The sequence below is a fragment of the Notamacropus eugenii genome, chromosome 7 (genome assembly GCF_028372415.1).
Source record: "Notamacropus eugenii isolate mMacEug1 chromosome 7, mMacEug1.pri_v2, whole genome shotgun sequence".
In the NCBI taxonomy this organism is placed as follows: Eukaryota; Metazoa; Chordata; class Mammalia; order Diprotodontia; family Macropodidae; genus Notamacropus; species Notamacropus eugenii.
In genome coordinates this window covers 124,553,958-124,577,264 of record NC_092878.1, presented here as the reverse complement: position 1 = coordinate 124,577,264, position 23,307 = coordinate 124,553,958, and the positions used below count along the sequence as shown (strand labels likewise).

The window sequence follows — 23,307 nt, the reverse complement described above, 5'->3', positions numbered from 1 at the left end:
TCCCCACAGATCTTTTCTTTTCTTTTTTTAAAGAAGTCATTCTTTGTCTCATTTGTTATGAAGTCTTAATCACTGAATGGGTGCTGCCTCAATCAGACTGAGACCTGTTAAAGACCTTAGCTTAAAAAGGTCAAGGTCTCCCACACTATCCTGGACCATCTCAAGTGTCTGATCCATATCTAGTCACTGGACCCAGAAGACTCTGGAGGAGAAAGTGAGGCTGGTGACTTTGCACAGCCCTACCTCCCTTAAATGCAATTCATTTGCATGTCACAGCATCTCCTCCTGGATGTCATGGTCCTCTTGGAGAACAAAGGATAAACCGCAGCAGCAACTCCCCATACTCTACATAACTGCCAAGGTGATAGTCCTAAGACAGATATGATGTCACTCCTATGCTTAAAAAACATCAACACCTCCCCAGTTTCTAGAATGAAATATAAACTATGATCACAGGGCCATAAATATACAGTTAGAAGAAAGTTTAGAAGCCACTGAGTTCATGCCTTCATTTTACAGGTGAATAAAAGTGAGACACAGAAATAACATGTTTTATAAAAATGTATTAAACTAAATACAGTTGTGATGGTACATCTGGGAGGCGAATCTGCTCCTCTGCATAGTGGAAATGACAAAAGGTATTTTCTGAAACTACATTTCGTATTCCAGGTGTGGATTTGGATGCTACAATCTCTGATTCTCACTAAATTCTACTCAAATCTCCCTGTGTCAACAAAGGACTAGACTCTTGGGTTCTTAGAGGCTGTTCTTTTCATTATCTCCTTTGCTCTAGTCCTTCCTCACCTGTATACACATACATGCAACACGTATAACACACAATTAGAAATCATACATTCCCATGCATGTATATGTGTGTAAATAAGTATGTGCATGTATCTGCAGTGTTGTTTTTTCGTCATCTCAGTCATGTCTTACTCTCTGATGCCCCAGTTGAGGTTTTCTTGTCAAAGATACTCGAGTGGCTTGCCACTTCTTTCTCTAGCTCATTTTACAGAGGAGGAACTGAAGGAAGCAGAATTTAGTGACTTACCCAGGACCACACTGCCAGGAAGTATCTGAAGCCAAATTTAGGTCTTCTCAAAAAATTCTGGTCAATGCCATAACAATTCAAGTCCCATGTGATATGATGAAAATTCAAAGCCCTTAGTAGCAGTAATACACAGGAGGCTACATTTTCAAATGCAGATGGATTCCATTTTCAAACTTCCCAGGACAGACAAATGCATTGTCCCATTTAGCTCTGCTCTGCATGCTTCATACGTATGTAGTATCTGTTCGTGAGATCTAATTTCTTGCTCTTATATTTATCACTGAAGGAAATTAAACTATTCATCACTGCAAGAGGGCTTTGTTGCGGAATGCCTGTCTGGAATTCTGCAAAGGTCTTCTTGCCAGTCCAAAGAAGGACAGGATTTGCTTATGTCTAAGGCATTGTGAAATATTCATTAATTTTTCTCTTTAAAAAAAAGAACAAAGACAAAACTGAGGTATCCTTAATAATAATAATGATAACAGTATTACATATCAGGGGCAGCTATGTGGTATAGTGGATAGAGTACTGGCGCCTCAAGCCAGGAAGACTCATCTTCCTGAGGCAAAATCTGGCATCAGATACTTACTAGCTTTGTGACCCTGGTTAAAATCATTTAACCCTATCTGCCTCAGTTTTCTCATCTGTAAAAACAAGCTGGAGAAGGAAATGGCAAACCACATCAGTATCCTTGTCAAGAAAACTTCAATTGGTGTCATGAAGAGTCAGATATGACTGAAAACAACAAAATGTATTTATCATCTTAAAGTCTGTAAAATGCTTTTACATTTGAGGGACAGAGTTAAAGAGGTTGCTCTTTACTGTTAAATACCTATTTGTCAGTCATATTAATGAATAGTTTTAGACCATATAAAATAACTAGACAGTACTAAGAAAAATGAGTAGACCGGCTAAAACAGACACAGGAACTATACAAATATAAACACAAAATACCTTTTACACAAACAAAGTTAGATTTAAATTATCAAATATTTATTGTGCATGGGTAGGTAAAACTAACATAATTAGAAAAGTAACAATTTTACCTACCTAATCTATTTATGTAATATCATCCTAAATAAATTACTAAAAAAATTATCTCAGTCAGAAAAACAATAATAGGGTCATTTAGAAGAGCAAAGGGTCAGGAACTTCAAGGAAACCTGGGGAAAAAGATATGAAGGAACTAGATCCAGTAGAATCACACCTTAAACCAAATTCTAAGGGGAGGGTAATGTTGAAGTATATAATGGATCATTTTGACCATTTCAAATTAAAATTTTCCTCTCTAACTATGCAGCCAAGAATAGAGGGAATGCAGAAAAATTGGGGAAAAAAAACTCTCACAATTTCTCAGAGAGAATGTGATTTGGTCAGAATATTATTGTGGTGGAGGAAATGAGGAGCTGGTAGCTTTAGAAAAACATGGAAAGCCCTGGACTTAAGAAGGAAGATGCTATCCATCTACTGAGAAACAGATGACAAGTAGAAATAAGCATAATACTGTTAAATAGCACTGTCCTTTAAAAATTATTTATAAAGAGAGAAATGATATAGCATTGCTGAAATCTCAAAGCTGTAAAATGTTTATTCTTACCCTATTGGGAAATCAACATCAACGCCATGAGCTGTCATGTGGTAAAGTCCAAACTTAGCCAGTTTAATATGTTCCTATAAGAGAAAAGGAGATGAAATCTTTGGAAAAAAAAAAACCAGCACAGGAAATTCCAATAATGTGATAAATGGAACTCATAAAAACCATTACCCCAACAGGTCAATTGAGAAAAAGTATTTCATCTATTTTTCACAAGTCTGACAAAAACAAGCCACAGGAGTTTAATTTTTGGATATTCTGTAAAAAATAAAATGCCCAAATGAGAGATTTTCAGTCATATCTGACTCTTCCTAACCCCATCTGAGATTTCTTGGCAAAGACGGTAGTTTGCCATTTTCCTCTCCAGCTCACTTTACAGATGAGGAAACTGAGTGAAGTGATTTACCCTGGGTAATACAGATTGGAAGTGTTTGAGGACAAATTTAGACTCAGGAAGGTGAGTCTTTGGGACTCCAGGCTTGGCACATACATACATACACATGCACGCACGCACACACACACACACACACACACACACGCACGCAGGCATGCACACATTCTCACTCTCTTTCTCTCTCTCTCTGTGTATAGATAGAGATAGAGAGATATCGATAGTAGGAACACTAGCTGTGGAGTCAGTCTAGGTTCCCTTTACTTCCTCATCTCTAAAGTGAAGCAATTGAACTAGATGATCTCTCAGGTCCTTCTCAGCTTTAATCTGTGACCACATAATCTTAAAGATTTTCCTTTTTCTTTTGGACTCACTGGTGGGGGTGTCATGTGCCTACTTCCAATAAGAATTCTTATTTCCCTAAAACTGTAAACTGAAACCTGAAACTGGATTCTTCACTGGAAATGACTGGGTTTTAGCTCTTCAGTGATCAAGCTTTGCAGCATCCTCCTGGGTTGCGAGAGCATGAAGTGAACCATGATTATTAATGGGTCTTTTCTGGGTAGCAACAAAACTCTAATCTTCAAAGTCTTTAAGTTTTCCTTTGGCATTTTTATCTTTTAAGGCTTTTATAATAATCATCATTTCCTTTTCAGTACTATGGTTTTGAATGTTTTACCAAGTCATCTGAATTTTTAAACGAATACAAGTGATTAAAATAATTCTACTTAAGGACGGCCCTCTAGAAGGAGGGGCTTATGAGGAAATACGGAGAGAAACTTTTTTTTTTAAGTTACAAATTTAGTTTATAAAAGGAAAAAATTCAACTTTATTCTAAGAAAACGGAAAGTTGCTAACACTGCTCTTTGTTATGTGCCTTCTAACAATAGGCTTGAAGGGAGAGGCAGGAAACAAAAATGGTAATTCCACTTTTCTATTATGATTACTTCTGAACTGAAATCTCCAGGCAGGGTGGGCCTTGCCAACAGTTGTGTTCAGATGCCAATCATGCTGAACAAAATTACAACTGCTCCTGTAAATACTGCCTTCTAGTCCTTGGAGGGAATATCTTTCAGACCGATAATTCCCCACATAATGTCCAAGTAAAGAAGCACACTACAGAAAATGTCTTTAAAAAAAAGAAAAAAGCACCGAGATCTCAGGCAGGAAAATTAAATGAACACAAACAAACAGAGTTCTTAAACTCTAGTTTTCCTTAGAAGTGAAACAAACAGTTAGGGAGACCATCTAAAGAAATCGGAGTCCAAAAAGAGGAGAAAGGGTATCCTTTCATTCATTACAGAAAAGTGGACCCAAGGAAGGTCCTGGATCCATGGATAGCGGACGCTTAAAAACAAAAAGGATAAATATATCTATTTTTATTATATTATAGATATGACAATATGTAATATTTAAATATTTATTTTTATTTTATAATTCATAAATATTATTTTTATATCTATGGAAATTGGGGATGGCGCAACCTAAAGATTCTTGTAATATCTTACTGCCAGATACAGATTAAGGGGCACTGACTCTAGGAATCTCTAACAAACACCTTCTGTGGAAGGACTGTGTGTGTGGAGAGAGTGCTGTACTTGGGAGTCAGGTAGAGCTTGGCTCACATGTTACATGTTAGTTGTGTGACTGTGGACAAGTCCCCTAAATTTTCTGAACCTCTTTCCTTATCTATAAAAATAGAGATTCTATCTCTAGCGCTTGCCTGACAGGGTTGTTGAAAGACTCCAATGAGATGACACACGTCAAGGATTTTGTAAACTTTTACAACACTCTATCAATGTCCCTTGTTCTGTCCCTCCCTCTCCCTCTCCCTCTCTCTGTCCTCCTACCTCCCCAACATTACCTCTTGATCCAACAGAATATTGTGAGGAGACAGAGCTCGATGGACCATTCCATGTTGGTTCATATACTGCAACCCCTGGAGGACCTCAAACGCAATGCACAACACTTTCAAGGGGCTACAAAAGAACAAATAAAAACACAACCCATGAATCAGACAGACAGAACCCTTACTTTACCAGGATTGCGATGCTTTTCTGTTAAAGCTGTTCTTAGGCACAAGTCGTCTTCTTTTTTTTTTTTTTCTTTTTTAACACAAAAACCTGTAGAGAGATCTGCTATACTTTCCCCACATCAAAATCAGATATTTTCACACAATATCTCATAATACCTATTTTGGGACGCCTGGTTACGTGACCACTGATTCTGCCAAAAGTCAGAACTGTTGTATTCCCTTCCTGGTGCTGCTTCACCTGCCTTCTCATCTTGGGTCTGGAACATTCCCCTTCCCTTCCCCTTGCCCCCCACTCGACCCAGCTCCCACATATGTTGCCCTCTTTTTCCTCTTGGCGAGGTCTTCCTTGGGTTTCCATTTGCAGCATGTGTTCAGGAGAGTCATGCTTCATTTCACTCCAGTCTGTGCTTCTGACTCTCCGGACCTTCCATTATACCCTAGAGTGGGAACCTCCTTCTCTACCCTCTTTTCAAATCTCTTTTGCACACTGTCTTTCCTCATTAAAATGGAAGCTCTTTGAGGGCAGGAGCTGTCTTTCTTGTTGCTTGTATAGCAAACGTTTACCACATACTTGTTTCCTGACTTGTGGGTCCTCATGATTCATTCACCACTAAGCTGAGTTTAATTTTCAAGGGGCTAAACACTTCAGCTGTAGACTTTAGCACTTCTCAGAGGAAGGGGCATGTTAGCTTGGCTGGCTTGAATTTCTCTTTACAAAAATTCTGACTGTACTTGATACCTGATCTATAGAAGTTGGCCATTACCAGTTGCTTCAATTATTCATTAGATGAATTTTCTCTGCTCCTAATCCTTGCTCATTACTGCTGTTTTTGCACAGAATCTTGTTAGAAAACTGGTTCATAAAAATGAATTAAATGAAAATGCCAAATAAAATGGAGTTCTCCAGCTTCTTGGAATATTAAAATGACTAAACAGTTGTTCACTTTTACTTAGGCTATGGGGAGGAATTGTAGCTCTAATGCAATGGACTGAGACAGAAGAAGGTCTTCCAAAGTAATAGCTGCCAACCTTTAGGGCTAGGGCCTTGAAATCTGCATATGCACTAATACCTTTTTCATCCTTAGCATCAATGAAATATGCAATGTGACAGAATATAATAAACAAATATATCTTCAGTAAATTGAATATGGTTCATAAATACCAATAATACTGTTTATTGACATGATTGAAAAATAAAAATTAATTTAAACATATTAGTAAACTCACAGGGTTTTTTATCTTCATTAAATTTTTTCGATCAATGGATGCCAACAGCATAACAAAGGTCATGTGGGGTTTTTTCTTTACATTGAAAAATGGTCTTCATGCTCAAAAAGACAAGGAACTATTGCCATATGACAATAAGTACTGAATTTGAAGACAATTCAATTTGACATTTGCTATATGTTTACTAAATGCATGCCACTAAATTATGGTGGGCATCTGAATTACAAAAATTAAAAGCAACATAGTTCCTGCCCTTGAATCACATGTCTAGATCTGTGGCCTATGCTTCCTAATTTTACATATCCTCTATTCCATTTTTCTGTCTCTTCTCACTGAAAAGTTCACTATCCTCTTGATTAATATTCCATGGTAAATAATTTCTGTGTTTCTTTTGGTGGCATGAAGTAATTTTTCCTATAAGGTAGGTATTTCACTATAATATTTCTATTCTTGTATTGTACAATTGGTCAGTCATGTCTGACCCTTCATGATCCACTGGACCATACTGTGCATGGGATTTTCTTAGCAAAGATACTGGACTGGCTGGTCATTTCCTTTTTCTTTCTTAAGACAGCAGAGGTGGAGTGATGTGCCCAGGGTCACACAGCTGCCAAGTGCCTGAAGCCGTACTTGCACTCAGGTTTTCTTGTCTCCAGACCCAGCGCTCTATGCAATGAGGCACCGAGATATCGAACCTTGAGATCTCCCTTGTCAGGGCCCAACGGACTTTCCCTATTAATTCACTGCCAGGTTTTTGTTTTGTTTTTTTTTGTTAGCTCTGCGAAGTTTGTTTTGTTCATTTCCCTGAATGTCTACACTTAAAGTCTTTTTTTGTTCTTGTAATTTTTGAGATGTCAAGTCATCTTGACCTTATTTTAAATACTTTATTCTCCAGGCAAGTCATTTGATTTTATGTTTTCCAATTCTAATAATTAAATTATTTGTCTGCACCAACATTTCCCACAGTAGAGGTTTGGTGCCTAAAATTTTCTTTTCTTCACTAGTATCTTATTACTTAACGGATGTCAAGGTCTTTGTAAATCTTAAAATATTACATAAGAGTTAACTGTTATTATTATTATATTTTCCATATCGGTCACTAGCTCTATTTTTTTTCCTCCTGATTTGAGGGGGGAAGGGGAGAGCACTTCCTAATTTTAGCTTTTCTCACACTATTATTTTAAGCTCTTATTTGATCTTATGATTCTTCTCTCTAAATCACTTGCTCTCCAATTTCTTCGAATTCAGTCATTTGAAGATGTTATTTCAAGATGCCTTGCAAGGTTTCTCTTCCCATCTGCTTTGCTTCTGGTACTTTACCTGGGTCAGTTGCTTTAGAGTACTTTTTTATTGTACTGATATTCTAATTTGCTGATTTTTTAAAATTTCATTTAATTTTTCTTTTCTTGTGTGTCTTTCAAAACTATTGTTCTTCACTTTGGCATTTTTATGTTTTATGAGAAGTTATGTTCCCCTTAATATGCTCATTACTTTAACTGAAAAGCACCATTTCCCTCTCAACTCTTTGAAATCTGACTTCCAACCCTACCACTCAACTAAAATCGCTTTCTTTTACTACATATGAAGACATTGTCCTTAATATTTATGAAATTAGTGCATATGAACACTGATTTACAAATAACCTATTTACTATGGCCATTTCACACTCCTATGCCTTTAGCTTCCTGCTGTTTCCATGTAAAGAAAAAAAACAAAAAAAATTGGAAGCTTGCAAGAACTTTTTGGCCCAGAGAAAAGGAGCAGATGAAGACATGAAAGGCAGAAACAGCTTCCAGAGAAGGCTCCGATCTCCCTACGGTTACTTCCCTCCAACCCTAGGTCCCAAATATCCTCTCAGACATGGTCTATATTACTTGAGTTTCCCGTTTGAAAACTCCGTCTGGATGTCCCATAAACATCTCAAAATTAACATGTCCAAAGCATTCTTTAACCTTCTCCCTATACCTACAACTCCAGACTTCTTTATTTCTTTGAATTTTCTAGGTTTACTACCCAAGAGTCATCCTTGACTCTTGCCTACCCTTATCCCTCTCCAAAACAAAACCAGTTACTAAATCTTATAGATGCCATGTTATCATCCTTCATAGCTGTCCACCTTGCTCCACTAGCAACCTGGAGGCTGGACTTGTAGTCAAGAAGACCTGAGTTCAAGTCCAGCCTCGAGCAATTACAAGTTGTAATGGGCATGTCACTTAACCACTGTCTGTCTCAGTTTCACCAACTGTACAATACAGATAATAACAGCAGGGTTGAGGTGAGGACCAAATGAGAAATGTGTACAGCAATTAGCACAACATCTGGCACACAGTGGGTACTACAGAAATGCTCATTTCCTTCCCTTTTTAGCTGAATTTCCATCTGATCCCTGTTCCCATGTTTCATTGCCTGCATCTCTAGTAACCGAACATTCATTTGGGTTACTGAGGCTGCAGTGAGCACTGGGCCGACACAGGGAAGGCAGTTAACAAATGCTTGTGGACTGACCAAGTGACTGGAAAGAACACTAGAATTTCAATCAGAAAACTAGTATTCAGTGTCTGGCAATGCCAGTCGCTGGATGTGAGCTCGTAGACAATTCACTCAATCTTCATTTCCTCATCTATATAATGGGATATCTGTCTTAGCTATCTCATAGTTTTGAGAGGATCAAATGAGATAATTGAGAAAATTTTTGAAAAAACGAAGTAAGCATAGAGCCCCAACCTGACCTGGGATTTCACCTCAATGCACATCAGTATCTTCTCTGCAACTGAAAGCATGCAGAAGTGACTTGCTGTAACAGCAAGCACTCTGGCATACACAGGAGGGCCTACTGCACAGGTTCCCACATCTGCTTTTCTAAGGAAAGCAGACTTAAAAGGGGTAAACAATCTTGCTTTAATCAAGTACATATATTATTCACTTAGTTCAGGGGAAAAAGTCAGCACCCTTAACTTCAGAGAAAAGACAAGCAGAAATTACAAACAGAAAGACCAACAGACAGGGCTTCCAACTATCTGAGCACAGACAATACATACATCATTACCAGAGAGAGGGAAGCACCAACATCTGGATTTTCAAAGCCAGGGGACTACTTAACAGCTACCCAGAATCTCATCTGGCCTAATCACACAAACACCCTTCCAATGATTTCAGCCCCAAAACAAAACCTCACCTCTGGGTATATATACATTTTTCAGAGCCGGGGGCATGACCCTCCTGACCCAGTACCTCCTTAGAAATTAACAAAAAGTGTGGGTCTTCATATAAAACAAGCCTCCCCTAATCAGCCTTCCCTTAATAGCCCCACCTGAGATCTATTAATGGGTGGGGAAGATTTTTAAATCCCATTACACTTGCTCAAGATCACCCAGTCAGCCCTTAAGAGTTCGAGGTCTTCCTAGCCTCCAGGTCAGCTCTCTATTCATCATATTCCATTACATCTCAACCACAAAGTATACCATATGAACATAAGATACCCTTACTGTTTTATTTATTTATTTTTTGTGAAATAATCAGGGTTGTTGGACTTGCCCAGCTAGTAAACGTCCAGTGTCTGAGGCTGGTTGGGAACTCAGGTCCTCTTGACTCCAGGGCCATCCTCTGCACCACCTAGCTGCCTCTATGTGCTATTATTGCTAATAAGTACTACCTAATTAAAGTAAATTAATCACATATTTGGTGTGAATTAGTTAAATGAAATTCTTTCTTCTAGCAATCATATACACTGCAGAAATTATTTTTGTGTAAATGGAAAAGGGGTTGTTCTAAAGAAAGGATTATTAACTCATTTATTCAGTCAGTTTTTCCATGTAAATAGTAATAATGATAACATTAATACAGCAATTACTATGTGCTAGGCACGGTGCTAAGTGCCATACAAACAACATCTCATTTGATCCTCACAACAACCCTGGGAAGTGATTTTTCCGAATTGAACATTAAAAAAAAGAACTATGAAATTGCATTTATGAAGTATATAGTTTTTTTTAAAAAAGCCTTGGAAACCATGTTTATCCACAAAATGGTTTCTTCTCTATTGCATAGCTTCCTACATCAGATTAAACTAGAGAGAGTGTATATGAAACAGACGATGGTATAAACAGAACTAAATCTGTTTTCATAAACATCCTCAAAGGACAAATCAACTGTATAAACGGCAAAATACCAGACTTGCAAAGAAAACTTAATGTGGGATTTTGAGCTACCAGTTGTGGCAAAGATAGTCTGGTAGGTAGCAGGGGGTAACAAAGTTATATAGACAAACCATAAACCACACCTAATAGATAATGTTTAATACATGTTTGTTGAAAACCATACAAATCATATATTCTCTTTGAAAAATAAAAACTTTCTTTAAATTTTATATCGTTTATAAACAACAAAAACAAAATAAGGAAAACAACCTATACACACATGCGAAGTTGCAAAGTTTCTATTGTCGTTTGGGAATTAAAAGAATCAACTTCCAAGTGAATCATAGGTTCATGTACAAACACTCTAAAAGTGAACATACTTCACGTGTTCTTCAAAACCACAAGTAATATTCCACGGTGACACTAGAGGACCTCAGCAGCACATCAATTCAGTGAGGGTGAATACTGTGAGAATAACATCACCAGACTTTTAAAGTCAACTTCTGATTTTTTTTTCTTATTCAACTACTCTGGAAAAACCAAAGCATGAGACTGTGAGGTTTTGCTAATCAGTTTAAGGTCAAAATAGGAATAATTGCAGACAAAAAGGATATGAATCATTTATTTTAAAAATGGATACATATGAATTACATATGATTCCAATGAATTGGTATATAAATATCAAAAACAACTCAATATATTAAGTTAGGACACATTACATTTTTTTCTCAGTGACAACTATTACTAATGCCTGTTTACCTAAAACAGATTTAAGGACCAATTTCAATCACTGAAGCAGGGTGTAAAGTAGATAAATCTTTAGATTTTATGCCCTTTCATTTTTTAATGTCTGTATTTTCCCTCAAACTAGTGACCTTAAATAATATAGAGGAGAAAGGGGAGAGGGCAAATTTACTTCACTACCCTTCAAACTGTGAAAGACGATAAAATATAACATAAACAGTCAATATTGGATGAGGTCAATGTTGGAAGACAGGAACACTGATACCGATTTAGTCATTCTGAAAAAAGCAAAAACCAAAAAAAAAACAAATGGAATTACCACGCATGGTGGCATAAGGCTGTAATCCTTGCTTCTGGGGAAGCTGGAGATGTAGTGAATCCAGTACAAATATAGTGAACCCTGGTGGGGATGGGGGTATACTTGGGGAAAACATCTAAGGAGAATCAGGCTGTGTAAGGAGGAGAAAATCACCCCAGTTTGGAAACAGCAGATCAGAGCTGATATGAATAGTGGAATTAGATCAACAAGGGGCCACTGCATTTTCAGCCTAAGTCAGAAAGGAAGATTCAACATATAGAAAAGAAAAGATAGGATCACTGAAAAAAAAGGAGAACGTTGTTTATATTCATGGCCCAGCAATATGCCTACTGGATATACCGCAAGGAGATCACAAACAGCAGGAAAGGTCTCAAAACAAAATATTCATAGCAGAACACTTCATGAAAGCAAAAAAAAAAGGAAACAAAATTCATGCCCATTGATTGGAGAATATGGAACTGTGGTCTATATGAATATAACTGGACATTATTGCTCTGTAAGAAGCAACATATATAAAAACAAGGATACTTTCATGAAGTGATACAGAATGAATAAAATAGTATGCCCAATGCGCACAGAAATGTAAAGGAAAACCAACACTAAAGGAAGGATGTTAGAGTCCAGATTAATGCAATGTCCAATCTTGATTCCAGATGAGGAAATGTTCTTCCTTCCTTTTGGTAGAGAAGTGATGGACCATGACTACAGAAAGCTACATAAGATAGCAGAGTCAATGGTGTGATACTGGCTCAGGAGGGATGATTATTAAAATTTTAGTGCCAGCATTTACACTTCAGAAACTGACAAACTACAAATCAAGGCTTGATTTACTATTTTGTTGATTGTCTTGACTTAAAGAAGTGATGGAGAAAATGATAATAATACAGAGTATATGTAAAAGTGTGTCATATATACATTTTGTCTCAGAGAACTGGTTGTTAAAAATTTACCTACACTTTCCTGGACATGGTTGATGTTGTAATCATGTTTGGTTTTGTTCATGTTTTTGTTTCAAGGGAGGGTTTTAGAGTTTCTAGGAATGACAGTGAGGTTAAAAAAATCAATAAAACATAAAAAGTGAAAGAAAATAATAAATATATTATTTGCTTTATACAGGATGGATAAAGAAAATTTTAAACCTGAAAAACAAAGAAGAAAGATTTGTCCTTTGAAATTGTTAAGAATTAGGTTAGATCTAAGAGAACAACATCTAGAATTCATAAGAATATTTAAGCAGACTTTTAGACCAAGCCTTACCTGAAAAGTAAGCCTCACTATTACCTCCCCAACTAAAACCTCTGGTGGAAGGTCTCCCATGAGAAAAAACCTATTCCACTTTTGGATGGTTCTATTCTAATTGTTAAAAAGTTTTGTATGACTGAATGAGCCTCTCTTAGATTTCAAACACTCCACTTCTTCTAGGTCTACCCTGTAGGGACAAACAAAAAAAATCTAATCCCTCTCCCACCCAACATGACAGACAACTTTTTTATGTCTAACATAGATAATAAAGGTCACATTCTGATAAAACAAAGTGAAAGTGTCACATATATTATAGAAACATTAAGCAAGACAACAATCAGAACTAGAAGTGGGAAAAACAGGACAAAGGTAAGAAACTGGCATACAGACCCTCACCATTCATTTCTGAGAGGCTATAGTGAAATCTTAAGCTGCTATGCCCTTTGCACAGAAACTGGATTTCCTCTGCATCTAGATGTCTCCATGGGATGGAGTCAGCCAGTACTTGCCTATGTCTCCTGCTCCACAAATCAGAGAAACATCAAAGCTTAGAATATTATATTGGTAAGAATGAAAGAGAATAAAAGAAAACACAAAGCCCTTGGGAAAATAAGTATACCATTTAAAAAAAAACCTCCAAAGAAAGAAGAGGGGACATAACTGTGCATGGTTTTCTAGGCATAACCCAACCCATTTGCATTTGGGATCTGAACACAGCTTAATGACTTTTTCAAATATTTTCGGTTAGTACAATCCCAAATATATTTTGTCAAGCCTTTTCCAGATGCATTTCAAAGGAAATTTACACCGTATGTTTCCTATTTGTCTATCCCTAACTCATCTGTAGCTGGTTAGTTTAGCTGGTTAGAGCATGCTGCTAATGAGGCCAAGGCTGTGGGTTTAATACCTGTATGAACCAGTTAGCTTCACACAGAGAAAAACTGTTCCATAACCACAGAATTCAACCCAGTTCCAGGCAGTATCTTAGAAAATGCCACCAAATAGTTTGGACAAGATTGTATGTTTAGCTAAGTAGGATTCTTTGCCACTAAAGGAATACAGGGCAAAAAGAATACTCGGTTTTGGAAATGGGGCCAAGAGTGGCCAACTTCACACAGAGGCACAAACACAAATGTGAAGGCAGTGAGGTAGCTCAGCAGATCAAGTGCTGGGCCTAGAGGCAGAAAGACCTAAGCTCAAATCTGGCCTCTGACACTTACTATTTACATGACCCTGGGCAAGTCACTGAATAAGGCAAAATGGAAAACTACTCTAGTATTCTTGCCATGAAAGTCACGAAGAGTCAGAGATAAACACACACATGTACACACATGTATATATGGGGAGAGAGAGAGAACACCTTTATATATGCCTACATACATACATACAGATGTTTTCTCCAGCAATATATTATTCACTTATAGATCAGAAAATTGAGTCTCAGAGAGATTAGGTAACATGTTTATTAACACAACCAGTAAGCTAGAGTGGAGGCTAATCTGGGCCTCCAGCTTCCATGTCTACTGCATTGACCAATCCATAATGTTTCACAGCTATAATGTTAAGTCTGATATCTGGGTTAATCATTACTCAAATGAAATTCAATAGAAAACTTCAGTTCTTTCATTTTAATCACATTTCATATTGTAATGAATGAACTCCAGTCTGATTTCAAACCTATCCCCAAGCAGTCCCATTAAAAGTTAACATGAATCAGGTAACTGCAAAATGTTAACTTTTTTTTTATACAATTAGCTGGACCTGAATTAAGACATCTTTGTCAAGGAATGTCATGACAAGTCCCAGTCACTGGTTTTTAAGCATAGTGATGTAATAGTACAGATAGGATGAAATTTGTCATCTGCCATTGGAGGTTGCTGATAAAATTGACCATCCATAGGGAATACCTCTTCAACTTGGCCTCTGGTGAATTTCCTGCCTGAGAATGAAGAACACCTTTACTGAGTTTATTTTATGCCTAACCTGGTATAATTAAAGATCAGAGAGTCATTGAACAAGGTCCTCTCTGTTGTTACAGCTTTCAAGTAATCTGGAATAATTTTGTTGTATGAATGGAAGACATTTAGTTGGAAAAAGAGGCTTAAAATTAGCAAGTGATTCAGTTTGTTATACTGAATTAAATGCTGTTTAAAAGAAAATAATCAACAAGCATAAAGCCCAATGGAATTTGATATTTTCTACTTCAAGTCAATTTTGTGATGATAAAGATGTAGTCCACTATAAACTGGATAAAATATCATTTGTGAGATTCTGATCTCTAACATTCTCATTGAAGAAACCTTCAATATTTGTGTAGATTATTCTCATCAAATATTTATACAGGTGGAAAGGTAGTCATATCAGCAGTTGCTGACATTCTCTTGATTTTTCTTCCCTCAATATCAATAAAGTCCATCCAAAAACTGTTCCACAACTCTTATGTTTTTTCCTTCGGATAATAATTCTCACAATGTGCACTGCCTCCCATACAGATTTCCTCTGTGTACAATTGGTCTAATCATGTGGCTTTTCTTGTCTTTGTTCTCTTTAGTATCCACGTCTACCTCTTCTATTAGCATAACCTGGATGGTGATATTAGAGTCCAAATGTGGTAGCTCTGCTGTGATGGTGAAAAACAAATTGTTATAAAAAAATGTCTGAAAACCTTTTCCATTTTTCTCATGGTGGTTGGTCTATCTTTAACCTTAAATATTCTCTGGGTAACTTACCTAAGTTGGGACATTTATTAAGCTTTCTCTAAACTATTTTTGTCTTCCAATACTTCTCATTGGTTTGTGAGACAATACTTCTCATAATCATCCACCAACCTTCTCCATAAGAGATTTTACATATGAGTTTATATTCTATATTACTGTTGACCATGGTTGCTTTATCTTTCCTATGGGCATGTGAGTTGAGAGTTTGATGATTAGGGCAATTTTTAGGTTCTTTTGGCCTCTTCCTTATGGTGATGGATTTACCTTGGTTAAATTTCTGTATAAAATTATTGAAGGTTCTATGCTTTTTCTTCTGACCATTCCCAACTTTTCATTATCAAGAACATATTTAAATGTGTCAGGATGGAGATGTAGAAGACATTTTTTCTCATTTCAACTCCTCTTCACAGACAGTGAATTTGAGAATAACTCCCATTTCAGCAATGTCTGTTAAAATATAATGTTTCATTTTTGTGATGTTATTCAGTGCTCACCATGTCTCCTGACTTTATCTTGAAGGAAGTATTATGAGACTCCTGTATAATCTAAAATAATCATTCCTTATTCCTAATCCATATTTTCTAATATATTTCTTATCATCCTCATATATAAACAACCACCTTTGCACTGAAGTCACTGAATATTCAAGTATAAACTGATTTAAATCAGAGAGTCTTACATAGTTCTTCACAGACATTCATTACCTCTTCAACCTCTGCAGCATGTTAGTACATAAGCTGCATTTATTTTCATGGTGGTATTTTTGCAAATCTAATCAACACTGAACTACAAGAAGACCACATGTCTCATGAAAGGATGTTTCTTGTTGCCTTTGTGTACATGATGAATACAACTCAACTAAATTCTTTCTCTCCCTCTCTAAGGCGAACCTATGAGTCTCTCTTTCTAGTTGATGGAGCTTCCTTCTAGTTTTATTTATAACAAGAGTTGTATGATTAATATAATTCAGTTCTTCTAGGGTAGGAGTTCTTAATCAAGGAAGTGCTGGTAATGACAAGGGGGGAGGGATATCCTCAAAACACACTTTTAGGTTTCATTGCATTACTAATATTTTCTCCATCACTTTCTAAAGTCAAGACAATCAACAAAGCAATAAAGCCCTGATTTGGAGCATTTCTCTCCTTTTCAAGGTGTAAGTACAAGGAAAATTTAGCCATCAGCTCTCCTATTTAACCTGTGAATCATGAATTTCATTGACAGTATAGTTATGCCTACATACTGCTTCTCAGAATAATGTTTTTTTAAATTAATTAATTAATTAATTTAACTTTTAACATTCATTTTCACAAAATTTTGGGTTCCAAATTTTCTCCCCTTTTGTCCCCTCCCCCCACCCCAAAACACTGAGCATTCTAATTGCCCCTATCACCAATCTGCTCTCTCTTCTATCATCCCTCTCTGCCCTTTTCTCCATCTTCTCTTTTGTCCTGTAGGGCCAAATAACTTTCTATACCCCTTTACCTGTATTTCTTATTTCCTAGTGGCAAGAACAGTACTCGACAGTTGTTCCTAAAACTTTGAGTTCCAACATCTCTTCTTCCCTCCCTCCCCACACCTTCCCTTTGGAAGGCAAGCAACTCAATATAGGCCAAATCTGTGTAGTTTTGCAAATGACTTCCATAATAGTCGTGTTGTATAAGACTAACTATATCTCCCTCCATCCTATCCTGTCCCCCATTACTTCTATTCCCTCTTTTGATCCTGTCCCTTCCCATGAGTGTCAACTTCAAATTGCTCCCTCCTCCCCATGCCCTCCCTTCCATTATCCCCCCCACCCTGCTTATCCCCTTATACCCCATTTTCCTGTATTGTGAGATAGGTTTTCATACCAAAATTAGTGTGCATTTTATTCCTTCCTTTAGTGGGATGTGATGACAGTAAACTTCATGTTTTTCTCTCACCTCCCCTTTTGTCCCCTCCACTAATAAGTCTTTTGCTTGCCTCTTTTATGAGAGATAATTTGCCCCATTCCATTTCTCCCTTTCTCCTTTCCAATATATTTCTCTCTCACTGCTTGATTTCATTTTTTTAAGATATGATCCCATCCTCTTCAATTCACTCTGTTTCTATGTGTGTGCGTGTGTGCATGCGCATGTGTGTGTGTGTGCATGTGTATGTGTGTAATCCCACCCAGTACCCAGATACTGAATAGTTTCAAGAGTTACAAATATTGTCTTTCCATGTAGGAATGTAAACAGTTCAACTTTAGTAAGTGCCTTATGACTTCTCTTTGCTGTTTACCTTTTCATGCTTCTCTTCATTCTTGTGTTTGAAAGTCAGATTTTCTTTTCAGCTCTGGTCTTTTCATCAAGAATGCTTGAAAGTCCCCAATTTCATTGAAAGACCAATTTTTCCCCTGAAGTATTATACTCAGTTTTGCTGGGTAGGTGATTCTTGGTTTTAGTCCTAGTTCCTTTGACTTCTGGAATATCCTATTCCACGCCCTTCGATCCCTTAATGTAGAAGCTGCTAGATCTTGTGTTATCCTGATTGTATTTCCACAATACTTGAATTGTTTCTTTCTAGTTGATTGCAATATTTTCTCCTTGACCTAGGAACTCTGGAATTTGGCCACAATGTTCCTAGGAATTTCTCTTTTTGGATCTCTTTCAGGTGGTGATCTGTAGATTCCTTGAATACTTATTTTGCCCTCTGGTTCTAGAATCTCAGGGCAGTTTTCCTTGATAATTTCATAAAAGATGATGTCTAGGCTCTTTTTTTGATCATGGCTTTCAGGTAGGCCCATAATTTTTAAATTGTCTCTCCTGGATCTATTCTCCAGGTCAGTTGTTTTTCCAATGAGATATTTCACATTATCTTCCATTTTGTCATTCTTTTGGTTTTGTTTTGTGATTTCTTGGTTTCTCATAAAGTCATTGGCCTCCATCTGTTCCATTCTAATTTTGAAAGAACTATTTTCTTCAGTGAGCTTTTGAACCTCCTTTTCCATTTAGCTTATTCTGCTTTTGAAAGCATTCTTCTTCTCATTGGCTTTTTGAACCTCTTTTGCCAACTGAGTTAGCCTATTTTTCAAGGTGTTATTTTCTTCAGCATTTTTTTGGGTCTTTACTTGTGTTTACAGGGTGTTGACTTGTTTTTCATGCTTTACTTGCATGTCTCTCATTTCTCTTCCCAGTTTTTCCTCCACCTCTCTAACTTGATTTTCAAAATCCTTTTTGAGCTCTTCCATGGCCTGAGCCCATTGAGTGGGCTGGGATACAGAAGCCTTGACTTCTGCGTCTTTCCCTGATGGTAAGCATTGTTCTTCCTCATCAGAAAGGAAGGGAGGAAATACCTGTTCACCAAGAAAGTAACCTTCTATAGTCTTAATTTTTTTCCCTTTTCTGGGCATTTTCCCAGCCAGTGACTTGACTTCTGAATAATCTCTTCATACCCACTTGGCCTCCAGATCCACCCAGCCAGCGGTTGGGGTCTGAGATTCAAATGCTGCTCCCCAGCCTCAGGGCTTTGGGCGGGGGAAGGGCTGCTATTCAGTGTGAGATTAAGTTCAGCTGCTCAGGTGGGGGCAGGGCCACCTCAGGAGGCTCAGTTCCCTCAGGGGGTTTATGTGGAGACCTTCAGCAATGAATCCGGGCTCCTGCCTACTTGGGGAGCCCTGGTCTGCTCCTGCCTCCGCTGCTGCCTCCCGAGGGGGCCTGAGTTATGGGGGCACCCCACTCCCCTCTCTTGGCAAACCAAGAAGACCCTCTCACCAACCTTTGGGGCCCATGGGTGGAGGGACCCGCGCGGCCGCTGGAGATTCCATCCCTGAAGCCTGCTCTGATCTGCTCCTCTCGGTGCCACGCGGCCAAGGCAGGGCTGGGCTTGGCTCCGGGTCCGCAGCGCGAAGGACCTTTTGCGAAAGGTTTTCAGGGCTCTCTGGAACAGAAATCTCGTCCGCTCCATTGTTCTGTGGCTTCTGCTGCTCCAGAATTTGTTGGGAGTTCTTCTTTACAGATGTTTTATGGGTTGTGGGTTCGGAGCTAGTGTATGTGTGTCTTTCTACTCCACCATCTTGGCTCCGCCAGAATGATGTTTTAAAATATGTAGTACAAAGGAAAGTAATTTCACTGTAATATACCTATTCAAATAAAAAAATTACCACAACCACGTTTACAGTCTTTGGGAGAGGAAACCCAAAAGATCTCACAGTTATCAAGCATTAAGTTAAAGTTAACAGTCTAAAAAGTGCATGATTCTTTGTACCCTAAGAGACAATGAATAGGAAATGTGATTTGGAAAATGTACAATCATACAAATATGATACATCATTGTTACACTTCACCTGAATCCTCAAAAGTGTCTGGAGGAAGACGAGCAAAGAAGACTGTCAATCAACACACACTCACCGTCAGAACATTTTGTGGAAATGGCACTCATCACACAGGAATCTGACAAATGTTTCCACTGCGCATATTTGAAGGTTCTTCCCACATATGGCTTCTCTCTCTCCCCCTCAATTACATTACAAAGTTTTCAGGGGTAAGGATCACATATCCACCACTGTCTCTCTCATAACTTCTTGTGCCCTTTATGAATTCAGTGCTTGCAATACAAATACATTGTACATCACAGACAAACGGCTAAGTCAATATCCTTCCATACGCTGGCACAGACTATTCACTGAATGCTAAAGTCCAATTAAAAACTTGGTCATCTCACTCAACCTAAGCACAAACTAAAAGTGACTAATCGGCTGCAAATGTACTTTTAAAATATTTTGCTTGTGTTTACTGCAATGACAGTGGCTGAGCCAGGAGAGAATTGGTGGCAGTCATGAAGTAGACTTATTCAGTTAGGAACACAGCAATCAGATATCTTAAGAGCTGGCAGGAAATCCAAGAGATGTCTTCAAATTGCAAGAAAGAGACTTAGAAGGAGAGAGATGAGAGTCCAGGGATGGAAAAATATATTTAGAGCCCAAAATTCCTTGCATACGTGGTAACTGAAGCCACACAAACTCTTTCTTCAAACAGGTCTATGACATTTCTTAGTTCCAGTCTACAAGCCAAAATATCCATAAAGTTAGCAATCCAGGGAGGAAGCACACTTCCATGTTATACAAGTTCAAGATGTTCTTTCACCTTATAAAACCTGATCACTCACTCAAAAATGTTCCCTTTGGTCTAAAACTTTCCATACTTGGTATCTGCCTGAGGTAAAATTTTTAAGTAGAGGAAAGAGAGATGAGAACTACTTAGCTACTGTTTGATTCTGGAAAATATGAGAGCTAGGAAATATATGAAGTTATATGATGCTTAGTAATGCTTTTAATAATAATCATTTAAAACGGTGTTGGTTCTGGTTGTCAATGAAATCAGATTTCTCCTCACCTAACCCTCAATATAACTGTGATCAAATGGTACAAGATTCCTAATGTTTCCCAGATTTAATTCCAGGAGTCTGAGGGAAGGTTTGTGGGACTCCTAGTCAGAGGTACCACTAGTCTACTAACTTTTAAAAGGACTAGAAAATGGACCTGCAACTTGATAAGCAGAGGGAACAACCAGGTGAAGCAAGGTAGGATGGCACTTTCTCAAACTTAGTCTTAAAGACTAGATTATGACTTGCCCAGGATCACATAAGCAGTATATATCACAGGCATGACTTGAATCCAGGTCTTACTAGCTTCAAGACCAGTTCCCTATATCCTCTGCCAGGCTGCCTCTTATTTTAGAGAAATATTAAAATCATTACCTTTTCTAACTGGTCAAGGTTATATATTGCATATATACAATGAAGTATAATTTTGCTTCTGCTATCTCCTCTAAAAATTTTAATAAATCATTTTGTCATAAATTTGCTCCAAACTTTTCTGGTGTTAAAAATAAAAAAAAAGAGAGACAATAAAAACATTTTAAAGTTTTTAAATTCAGAATGTTCAATGGAATCCTTTTTGCTAAAAGACTAAGATTATTATTTTCAGAATATTATTCTTATTACTGATCTTTGAACATGTAAGTTACTACACAGTATACTGTTTTAATTCATTCCTGACCTTTCACATTTCACTGCTGTGCAAAGCACTTAATGTGAAAAACTATACATGTATCTATATATTCATGTACAGCAAGGAAAGAAAAAAGAATAATTTTAACTAATAGATATTTTGTAGTGTGTATTGTGGAATTAACAGTTACTCAGACAATTTTTTTTTTTTTATTACTTAGACTACGGAAAATCAATCCATCTGTCTTCAGAGATGTGAGACTAAGAAAATTTACTACTGAGATCCCACTCCAAAATAACCAAGGCTCAAAGCTTTAAATGTGGAATGTAGCTAATTCTCAAAGGACTACAAAAAGTTGGGAAATTAGCTTTCCAACTTGAATACTAGATAACTTTCCTTTCTCAGCATAAAATTAATTTGATAAGATCAAAATACATATGGAAAGCATAGTCTAGTGGTTTGAGGTTTCGATACGAAGCCAGCAGGATCTGTCACTGATTTGCTATGCTTGGATAAGCTTTCCATTTCATTGTACCTCAGTTTGCTCATTTCTGAAACAAGAAATAATGTGCTTCTATCTGCCCACCAGGGCCTGCCACAGTACTCTGTAAAGAGAAGGTATTTAATTGTTGATTAATTCAGTGAAAGTTCATGCATAGTTTTCATTTAATTATGTTTTAATTTAATTTAAAAATATATTTCTGTAAATTTTCTACACACACATATCATGATGTAGGCTTTTCAATTCTGCATATACAAACAGAACGTCAGCATCACAGGGTTTATTTTTACTGCTAGGTAAATGACAGTAACTGGTGTGAGCCAGAAAGAAAGCACTCCAGTGTGCGGAATAAAACACTGGTCAGGGTTCCAAATGCCATTTTAAAACCACCCCGGAGATTGAAGAGGAAGGAGGTTGGGGAGATGTACCTCTGGCATTCTCAATAAAGCCTTAGCATCCCAGCCTCATCCAACAGAAAATACTGAGGAGCAGAGGAATAGAAAATACAGAGGCAATCTTATATCCACAATATACAAGATGCTCTGGGGGAGGGAAAACAAACACAGAGATGTCTTTCTTGTCCTCTTTTCCAGCAGTCAGTGCCCTGGGGGAAAGGAAAAAGGACATTCTGACATCAGGGAAGTCTCCTCGAAATCTCAGCAATGTCACTATATCCTTTCTGAATGTCAGAGGCTCATGTGGTTCTGGCTTACCCTCTAAAGCTGGTTAGGCAACAAGTGTGTAATAAGCATGAACTACATTTCAGACACTCGGGGTAAAAAGAAAAAGAACAGTCCCTATCATCCGGGAGCTTACATTCTAATGGGGAAGACAATACACACACATATGTGTGTATATATATGCACATACACACACATACATACACATACGTATATACACGTATGAAATACTGGATACATGCAATATGTAAACAAGTAGATGAAGGTAATCTGAAGGGGAGAAGTATGACTAGCTAGGAGGGGGCTGAAGTGGATAGAAAGGCAACTAACACAGCTAAAGAGCCCCCGAACACAGTATCATCTCTTACAGAAGGCTAAGCACTTTGTGATAAACCGCCAGGAACTTCATTACCCTTAAGGAAACAAGGCAGGACCTAAAGGGATGGCAGAACCCAGGCCTTTGGGGCTTATGTATATTCTGGGCCTCTAGAATCCTGGAGTGTTAAGGGAACGTATATTTCTTTTAGGATTACAATATAAGCCATGACACAGTAGTACTTTATAAACCTATGAGAGATGCTCTCACTCAAATGAGAAAAAAATTCTGAATGTCACCTAAGTCAGTAAGGACATGTTGGCAGAAAAGAACCATTTACTCTTCAGTAATGAGATGCTCAAAGTCTGCAGGTGCATTAGGA

The 23,307-nt window shown here is 37.6% G+C and overlaps 1 protein-coding gene across 8 annotated transcripts in view; it reads right to left on the bottom strand.

Annotated features, from left to right (window-relative positions):
* TBCK (TBC1 domain containing kinase) overlaps positions 1-23,307 on the bottom strand; it is a 259,980-nt gene that overhangs the window by 195,031 nt on the left and 41,642 nt on the right. For all 8 annotated transcript variants that reach the window (XM_072625035.1, XM_072625034.1, XM_072625038.1 and 5 more), the window contains exons 4-5: positions 4,901-5,015; positions 2,649-2,722 (exon numbers count right to left, since the gene is read on the bottom strand). In XM_072625035.1, coding sequence (XP_072481136.1) covers positions 2,649-2,722; positions 4,901-5,015 — 189 coding nt within the window. The remainder of the gene's footprint in view (positions 1-2,648; positions 2,723-4,900; positions 5,016-23,307) is intronic.